Raw genomic sequence first — 10,042 nt, forward strand, 5'->3', positions numbered from 1 at the left:
AAAAAAAAAAAAAAAAAAAAAAAAAAAAAAAAAAAAAAAAACTTTTTCAAGTTTTGATATAATGCGGAGACTTTAATCATCATTCGGATCATCATTTTCTTTGTAGACTTTAACAAGTGAAGAAAGGTACAAAATAGATTGGTGTTTTGGGAGGAAGAAGACTTTCACCCCTATTTCATTCAACTTTTCACCTCCACCGGTGATATTACCACAAGTGAAGAAACTACTACAAAATAGGTTGATATTATGAATTTTTAGGAGATATAGGACTCACTTTAAATTTTATTTTATTTTTACAGCATTTATATTTGATTGTGTCTTATTATTTTATTTTGTTTAAAATTTTCTTTGATAAACCCTTTTAACACAATTATCGTATGCTATAAAGGAGAAAAATTAAATTTAGAAATATTTGTGATTAATATAATTTGAGGTTTATAAAATCAATGATTACATAGGTAAACTTACTTCAATATTTAGGACTTTATAAAAGTAGTAGTAGTATTTTTCATGCTTAGTCTTTGTGAAATAAAAAGCCAATGAAGAAATATGATTAATATAGTGTCAATTACTTTCCAAAGTTCGTATTTATAGAATTTTAAAAATTTGAATGATGATATTTTGATATCAAGTAATTTTTAGGTTTTTTCCTTTTTGCTCTTTCAAAATAGATTTTTCATAGTCTTTTAATTGTTTCTCTAATACTTGGGGCTTTAATTTTCACAAAACTTTAATTTATTAAATCTTTTCTCAGATGACTTAGATACTAATGTAAAATTTTTAGAACTTTACCATATTCAAAACATTGAATATATAATAATTTCTTTAAATAATTCTAAAATATATGATAAAATCATGACAAAATAAATCTAAGAAAAGAAATTAAATTCTATATTTAATATTAAGAGTATTAAGGAACGAAAAAATATGTGGGGAAGAGGCAAGAAGTTTTTGTTTACGTATATCTAAGAATGAAATAACCAATGTAATACACATAACTAAGGCAACATAAAAATCAGTTTGGAGCATATTGAAACAAGCAATACCTTAAGTCGAGAGTTTAATCTAAGCTATCTTGTACATTTTTTTGGCGTAATGAGCACTTACCATTCTGTTATCAAATCTGGCATATATATATATATTTTATTCAATTATCCTGAAATTTTGAACTGTGTAGTATTAGCAAAAAATAAAGAGCAGATGGGGAGGGGGCTAGACTTGCCCTCAATTTGGCGTATATTTAATGTGTAATAGTAAGTGTCAAAATTTTAATAGGTATGCATATCTATTGAAGAGTTGTGTATCATATCTCTACATTATTGACAGAAGACTAAAGAAAAGGGAGAATAATGCATAAAATTGATTTAATTATTTTTGTATATAGTTTTATTAATTAACGCGAGATACACGTGCAAAGCTCGTACATTAACTAGTTTTATATAATAAAAGAGAATTATCTAGCTTTAGGTTATGACAAATGACGTCTTGAGAACCAACATCTTACCATAAAAATCTATTTTATAGATTATTAATTAATTTATATTTATTTCATATTTCATATTTTGATAAAAAAAAATAACTAAGTTTGGCCAAAAATCATTCCAAAATAAAAACTATTATAAAAAATGTCATCTCTTAAACTATTTTGACATATTATAAAAAAAATTATTTTATAGATTATTTAATTATTACATATTTATTTCATATTTATATTGTATTGTGATAAAAATTAAATAAGTGTAACTGAAAACAAGTCTATACACTTTCTATATATTTTATAGATATACATATTTGATATATATATATATATATATATATATATATATATATATATATATATATATATCTTATATAGATACATATTCTATATAAAATAATTATATCGTTTTTATATAATTATATTTATTTGTTATTTCTAAACAATAAAAAAAATAGAATATTTTTTTAGTTAAAAAATTTATAGCAAAAAAAAAAACTAAAATATTTTTAAAAGGGTCGAATGACCCAAGTGGAAAATTGTATTAATGTTGTATATGAACTGTATCTGAACTACATGAACCAAAATGGTTCAAATTAGGGAATGACTATAAAATGAAAATAGTACCCTCCTGATCACTTTTTGAAAAGATATCAAACTTGAGCTATTTGTTTTAAAAGTGTCATAGAGTATGCTTTTTCCCTTTAGAAATTGACCTTTTATTGGGCTCATTAGCATGTTTGTTCTCTATGGACTTGAATGAAAAACAGAAGTCCATAAATAAAGAACATATATGCCGCACTCACATGCATTTCCCTACTTAGATATAACTTAAAAATACATAGGTATAAAACAAAAGGCAATATGGAAGCAAAAGGAAAAGCAAAAGCAAAAGGAATGAGACTTTTGATCTCCATGAAGCTTTAGAAATTGTGTGTTGAAAATGACTTTTTCAGAAACATCACTTGGACTTGAATGGGATTGCCCTGATCACAACTTGGTGGTATAGTGCTGCTAATGCTGCCCCAATGAATGGTCCAACCCAGAATATCCACTGTATCAATCACAAATAGTCACATTGTTAGAAAACTGTTGTTCATGTTTTGTCGTTTCATTGCTTAATTTATTCCACCAAGAACTAGTATGTTTTGTATTTAACTTTGATACATTGATAACATGAAATTACTTAACAATGCAATAAGAAGTTACTATCCAAGTCGGTAAATACGTACGTGGTCATTCCATGCGGGTTCCTTGTTATAGATGATGGCAGCGCCAAGACTCCTAGCTGGGTTGATACCAGTTCCAGTGATTGGAATTGTAGCCAAGTGCACTAGGAACACCGCAAATCCAATTGGCAATGGTGCCAAGATCTATGTGTTAATTAGACGAATAACAATCCAATTAATTTTGACGCCAATATATTAAACAATATTATTATTGCTAGGCACATGCCGGGCCGTACTTACGGGTACATGGGAATCTCGGGCGCTACGTTTGGCATCAGTGGCAGAAAAAACAGTGTATACAAGAACAAAGGTTCCGATTATTTCAGCGCCCAGGCCATCGCCCTTGGTGTAACCAACATTTACAACGTTGGCTCCACCACCCTTTGTTTCGTAAAGAGTCTTTCCGAACGCTTTGACAACACCAGCACCACAGATGGCTCCAAGACATTGCATCACCATGTAGAACAATGCCCTTGTCAATGACAATTTCCTCGCCAACAACAGTCCAAATGTCACTGCCGGATTTATGTGTCCCCCTGCACAACGACGAACAGTCACTACACGAAATTATCTAACATCAGGAAAAGTATTACTCCATATAAAACGAAAAAAAATATTCTACCTGAAATGCCGGCAGTACAGTAGACTAAGGCAAAGATCATGCCACCAAAAGCCCAAGCAATGCCTTGAATTCCAACAGTTGAACATTTGGATTCAGATTTGGAGACACCCATGACGGTTAAAACAGTTATGTAAAGGAAGAGGAAAGTGGCAACAAACTCCGCAATTCCAGCACGATAGAAGGACCAGGACATCAACTCCCCTGGCTCAAACAGGAGGGCTGGAGGTGGCTCCTTGTAATCCTTTTCTCGACTTTGTGCTGCTGTCCCAATTGCTTGCCTCTCTGAGTATTTGTTAGCACCCAATCTCACATCCTCTTCTCTATGCTCCATTTCTCTCTCTCAACAGCCTAATAAATGATCAACAAAAAGTTGTCGCAATTCCGATTTTCTTTATAATTGATGGGGGCGAGTGAATGAGTGAAGAATGAGTAAAGGGGAGGGGTTTATATTAGCTGTTTCGAGTAGGCTAAAGGGGCGTGCGGTAATGAGTATTAATGATTTCACCGTCAAACGGGGCCTAAGTTTCATTGTCATTGCGACCGACCATTCATAATTCAACAGTTTGGCTCATTAGTCTTTTCATGCGAATAGGTGCTGGGTACTACAAAACACTGTTGTTTTGTACAAAATAAATAATACTAATTGTATTGTGGAAGGAGACGTTAGATTTAGGATTCGCGGTGTTTATGTACTGTAGCTTTACATTTTAGCATAGTTAGATCCTAGGTGGCACAAGGATGTCCATATGACTGCAACATTTATTTCATAATAATGGGACCAGTCGGCCACCGCCCACTTTGGTTCTGTGGTGGAAAATTACACTAGAATGTCAAAGTGTGTGTTTTTAACACATTTTTCATTCGTTTTTCTCCGCAACCTTAATACTGTCGAGATGTGTATTTTCAAAGTATAAATATTTACTTGATGACTAACTAAGTTCAAGTTTGAACGTTTGTTTATATAGTAATGTCATGTGTACGTACGACAAATATGGATTGTTACAATATATTTAAAAAGGCATTGTGGCCAAAAAAAGTATTTAAAACATCATGTCTAGTGAATATTTACTTTTAACACACTTTGAAAGCTGAGTTCGAACTTTCAAGGTGTGTATAAATCACATTCTTAGTGAAACCCCCCCCCCATTGCCCCCCCCCCCCCCCCCTCCACACCTTGTGAACTTCCCTAGACATTCCGTAAAAACATATAAGCAGTTTAAAACTGTTAAGAAAATGAACCTCGGGTCTAGCTCAACCTTAAATAGTTATGTGATGAAGTGAGCATCGTCCAAGACCATATAAGGAGACAGTAGTTCACTTCCTCAACCAATGAGAGGGGAAAAATCGAACAGACGTACATCATCTACCTGTCCACCATCAAGAATTGATTTCTCAACTTCGCGGTTATTTCTTATCAACTTTTCGATTATATAAGCTTTCGCTATGGATGTGAAGAGGAAATTTGGTTTCGTATTGATCGATTTCTTTTAGTATATAACAACATATTGACAATAGGGATAAAAGAAGAAAACCAAATCAAACTAGGATATAATTCATATAATTGGGCAACGAGGCGGTCGCCACCAATTGAAAAATCCCAAATTGGACCACCTTGACTCTGTCGGAGCTGTGATGTTGGAACCCATCAGAACCACAATAAACTGAAATAGTATCGTTCAATGATAAGAACAATTGCCCCTCGTGAAATGCCAGCTTGGGATAACAAAATGGCCAATTGAGATCACGAAGGCAATTGTCACCCTCACAAGAAGAAAAAAGGCCTAATACGCTATGTAGAATTTCTCCAATGTACACGCACATTAGTAATCCTGAAATCCATGAAGCGGAGACACTCATTCCAATCTACTACACAAATTGAACTACGCTCCTCTATCGCAATTGCATCTTTAAGATGCATTTTCTCATCGGACCATGACCAAACCACATTGTTTTGCCGCAAATCAATTAAGCTGATGGCATTGCTTGGATGGAAACTAAAAATCATCAAACAGTTGTTACCATGTAGCCATTGCAGCCTGGCAGCATTGCTCGGATGCTTGTATGGTGTCCCAATTTAGGAAATCTATCTGCTCACCTGTGACTTGGTCCCAAACACCGATCCTGTGTTGATCGCTAGTACTCCTAGTACAACTGGAGAACAGAGAACAACTTGTTATCTGGCCTAAAACCAAGTGCACCTAATCTATAACGCTTCCTATGGAAGCATTGAATAGGCCTATGCCACCATAAACTGTGTTAACCACAATATTTTTGGAATCAATCCAACAAAGATTGTTCACTTTATTGTAATCGAGATTGATTGTAGGGCGTTCTTCTAGCATCCAGTCGTACACGTGAACCATACTACCATGAGCCACACAGCACCAGCCACTCGGGTTGGCATGAATGGCCCGAGAGATCTCACCATCCATTACTGACCAGCCGGTTATGGACTTTGCCAGCCGAGGCCTATTGTCATCAAATGTATCACACTCGGCAGAACTGACATGATCCAGAATGCCATAATATTCAGCCTCTTTGTATACGAGCCATTTATGGATCTTTGGATGAATATAAAGCTCACCTGTTCTGAGTAAGTCCAGAAGGACACCAAAACAATCAGGATTTCTGTCGATGAAGCGTTCGGCGATTGCCAAATCAGAATGTGGGTTCCAATTCTCATCTAACATGGCGCGAAAGAGTGAATTTTGCCGGCAATTTCTAAGGTTGTGACTCTAGTTTCAAAGATTCTGCCACAAACATTGAGTTAATCATTTTTGTTTTGGTTGTATGTAGTTTAGTATAAAGTGACGAGGCAGAGATCTCTTATTTTTCGATTCTCTCACTCTACAGTTTCCCGAGAGAGAGAGAGAGACGCACAATAACTATCCAAAGTTCCCCTGTACACTAACAAATCTCGGAAAATTTTACTATGGTTGAGATCCAACCAACACAAGTTGTAAGAGGATTCATTTATTGATTGACACTTGGAAAGTGGGGTCCACCTTGATACTTTGCAAAAGAAATGAAATTAATATTAAATACAATGACAAAAGACTGGATATACAATAGAATAAAAGACTAAGACTATATATAGTACAATAAATATGGAGCGAAAGATAATACCTTTTTCCCTCCTTAATTAGTTTCTTTCTACTACATCCAAACTAACTAAAGCAAAACTTTTGAAGTAGTTTTACACTCATTGCTCTCACAGCATTCTCACTCAAGCAAAACTTAGAAGAAATATTTTTGATGTATTCATCTATGATCTTTATTTTTTCATTTCCTTCTCTCATTATTATTTATATTTTTACAATCACCTTATTTTATATGCATATGTAATGCTATTACTTATTTTCGTATACAAATATCTAATGTTAACATATATCATTCACTTCTCAATATTTCCTTTTCATTGTGTCCATATCTTGTGTATCATTCATTGAATGATCTTCATGGTCAATTGATCCTGTCAACATAAAAAATAATTTTTGTAAATTTTGTCTTATGCAGATTGTGCTTGAAATAGAAAAATGGAAGATACACATGGTGATAAAGGCAAAGACTCCTCTGCCCAAGAAAGTAATGTAAGTGTAGAGATCTCTAATTTTGATACTTACAATTAAAAATTATTATTGTAGATTTCAGCGTTAACGAGCCTAATATTTGTAACACTAGCAAGAACTTTGTTTTTGAGATTGGCATGAAATTTAATTCGGAAGAGAAATCATACAATGCATATAATTCATATGTCGTGGCAAGAGGTTTTGGTGTTCGAAAGGGAGGAAAGACTAATAATGTAAAAGGAGAGACAACAAGACGTTTATTTCTTTGTTCTTGTGAAGGATAATCGGATAAACTTTCTCCTTTTCAAGAAAGAAAGCGACAAAGATTAGAATATAGATGTGGTTGTATGGCTCGTATAAAATTTAAAATTTCAAATAAAATATGGGAAGTTTGTGAATTTAATGATGTGCATAGTCATCCCATGATAGAAGATCATTTGAAACATTTCATACATTCTGGTCGTAGGCTTACAAATGCTACTAAAAATATTCTTGGTTCTATGATTGATGCCGGTATTCGTACAAAAAAAGTTGTTCGATATCTTCAGAATGAAGCGGGTGGAGTTGAAAATATAGGATTCATTGAACAAGATGCTCATAACTTTGTTCAAGCACATAAGAGAAATATGATTAGTAGTGGAGATGCTCAAACTTTGATAAATCATTTTATGCATTTGCAATCAGAGAACTCAAACTTCTTCTATTCTTTTCAAGTTGATGAAGATGGTAGGTTGTGCAATTTTTTTTTGGAGAGATAGTATATATAAATTGCACTATGAGTGTTTTGGGGGTGTGATGATTTTTGACACTACTTATTGTACAAATAGATATGACATGATTTATGCTCCATTTGCTAGTGTGAACAACCACTGGAAAAATACCTTTTTTGGTTGTGCATTCTTATGCAATGAAACCAGTGGTTCATTTGTTTGGTTATTTCAAGCATTTTTGAAGGCAATGTAGGGAAAAAAACCAAAGACAATTTTTACAGATTAAGCTCCTGCCATAGCCTTTGCAATTAAAGAGTCTTTCCTAACATATGTCATCGACTATGCAAATGGCATATTGATAGAAATGCTCAAAAAAAATATACCCTAGCTTTACTTTAAGTCGGAATTTCGACACTATTTTGATACACTCTTGTGGAGGTGCAATTCGAAATTAGAATTTGATTTAGTATGGCATAAAATGATAAGTGAATGGGATCGTGCGAGTAATACTTGGCTTCAAAAGTTATATGACTTGAGAAAAAAGTGGTGTCCTGCATTTAGCTATTTAATTTTCTCGGCAGACATCAAATCAACTCAAAGAAGTGAGAGCACAAATAGGGTCTTCACAGAAATGACATGCGAGGCAATGAGTATAACTGAGTTTGTAAAGCATTATGAGCAGCGAACAACTAAAATGCGAGATATTAAAGAAGCCGAGGATTATAAATCTCGAAGAATGCCTAAAATATCCATAGAAGATTGTGGGATGTTAAAACATGTTGCTAGTGTGTACACTAGGAGAATTTACACAAAATTCCAACATGAATTTTTGCAGAGGGCAACCAAAAGAACACTCAGTGCTGAAACTAATGACAATACTACCAAATATACAATTTTAAAGGGTGAAAATGGACAAACTGAAGTTGTCCAGTTTGATTCCCTTGAAAATTCAATTATTTGTAGTTATCATATGTTTGAGTCCATGGGTTGGTTATGTTGTCACGCACTAAAAGTTCTATTCTTTGACTTGAATTTTTCTTACCTTCCTTAGAAATACATTTTGAAAAGATGGTCCAAGAATGTTAAGCATGGAGACAAATTTGAGGAATACACCACAAAGAAGAAAACAGTAAAATCCTCTATGGCAATTCATTTGAATGGTTTAATGAAACAGGCATTTGATGTTATGACTTTAGCTGTAAATGATGAGGATTCCGAAAAAATTGCTAGAAAATATTTGTATCTAGCAAGAATCGAGATTAGTAAACATTAAAGTGAGATATATAATGGAGATTGTGGTAAAAATAAACACAGATTTAGTTCTGTTGTTTCTGTAATATGGTGTACATATCAAATTTTGGATCCAATAAAACAAAAAAAAAGGGAAATGGATATGGAAGAATGAAGCCAAAAGGTGAGCAAAAAAAGAAAAAATCATCACAGATGGCATTCAAAAACAGAGCAGTACTAGCACAGAATCATCAATCTTTGAATACAGCACTGGCTTTTGGCACACAATCAACCTCGGTACAGCTAATACAACATCAGTCCATGAAATTAATTTCTGAGGTTTGATTTCTCTTCTAATCTGTTTCTAAATATAACTAACAGAGACTTTAATATATTTTTTTTATGACTATTAATTTATTTTTTAAAAATCAAATACGCAGTTACATGCAGATTCACCCAGCATTTTCAGTCAATTTTTGACTCAAAATATGAATCTACAATCTGAAGCTTGCATGCAGAGTCAGGGATCAAATAAATAAATTTCAGAAGAAATTCAATTTTATTTTTGAAGGAGATTATATTTTGGACTTGATTTTTTGTATAATATGCTCTTAGTTTAGCAATAAAATCAGTGCAAATAAATACTATTTTTGTATTTTGATGTTACAATTAACATGCAAAGAAAATATATTAAAATTTAAATTATCATGTATTTATAAAAAATTTTATTTAGTTGTGTAGACAGCATAAAGATCTCATAAAAAAATGAAGAAAGCTTCATACCTGAAATTATGGATGATTAAATAAGCAAAAGAAAATCCTTGGAGATTTCACCCAATTTTTATCCTTTTTTACATTAGATTGAAAGGGGTTTTCTCCTATATTCTCTTCGTCTTCGAATCTCAATTCGTTTTTCTTTGAATCCGCAGCAACACTAACTAATATTAAATATCAAAATTTTAAAGAAATTTCTTAACTTGGTCTACATAAACTTTTTGATTTTAACAAGGCTTTTAAGTAAAAAAAAAAAAGAAAGAACAAGGCGTGGGTCTGAGAAAAAGGAAGAATAAGGTGTGGGTCTGTTTTGATTTTAACAAGGCTTTTGAGTTAAAAGAAAAAGAAAGAACAAGGCATGAATTTTCAAGTGTTTGTTTGGTTTCTGAAGAAATGTCTTCTTTCAAAGGATAACAATGAATGCATGTGGA

At 32.9% G+C, this 10,042-nt stretch overlaps 1 protein-coding gene and 1 pseudogene across 1 annotated transcript; both read right to left on the reverse strand.

The window, feature by feature from the left end:
• Positions 1-2,144: 2,144 nt before the first annotated feature.
• On the reverse strand, positions 2,145-3,980 carry LOC107871190 (probable aquaporin PIP1-2). Its single transcript, XM_016718028.2, has 4 exons — positions 3,329-3,980; positions 2,947-3,242; positions 2,710-2,850; positions 2,145-2,531 (listed from the first exon to the last, which is right to left on the reverse strand). Exons 1-4 carry the CDS (start codon positions 3,657-3,659, stop codon positions 2,439-2,441), a joined length of 861 nt encoding a protein of 286 aa, XP_016573514.1. The 5' UTR covers positions 3,660-3,980; the 3' UTR covers positions 2,145-2,438.
• A 798-nt stretch (positions 3,981-4,778) lies between these two features.
• On the reverse strand, positions 4,779-6,095 carry LOC107872100 (annotated as a pseudogene).
• Positions 6,096-10,042: the final 3,947 nt, after the last annotated feature.

The sequence above is a fragment of the Capsicum annuum genome, chromosome 5 (assembly GCF_002878395.1).
Source record: "Capsicum annuum cultivar UCD-10X-F1 chromosome 5, UCD10Xv1.1, whole genome shotgun sequence".
Lineage (NCBI taxonomy): Eukaryota > Viridiplantae > Streptophyta > Magnoliopsida > Solanales > Solanaceae > Capsicum > Capsicum annuum.

Excerpts from the sequence above, each read along its gene's own strand:
- LOC107871190 (XM_016718028.2), bottom strand. The coding sequence starts at position 3,659 with ATGGAGCATAGAGAAGAGGATGTGAGATTGGGTGCTAACAAATACTCA. Across the intron at positions 3,243-3,328 it reads CTGTACTGCCGGCATTTCAG|GGGGACACATAAATCCGGCA; the intron begins GTAGAATATTTT and ends GTCGTTGTGCAG. Across the intron at positions 2,851-2,946 it reads CCCGAGATTCCCATGTACCC|ATCTTGGCACCATTGCCAAT; the intron begins GTAAGTACGGCC and ends ATTAACACATAG.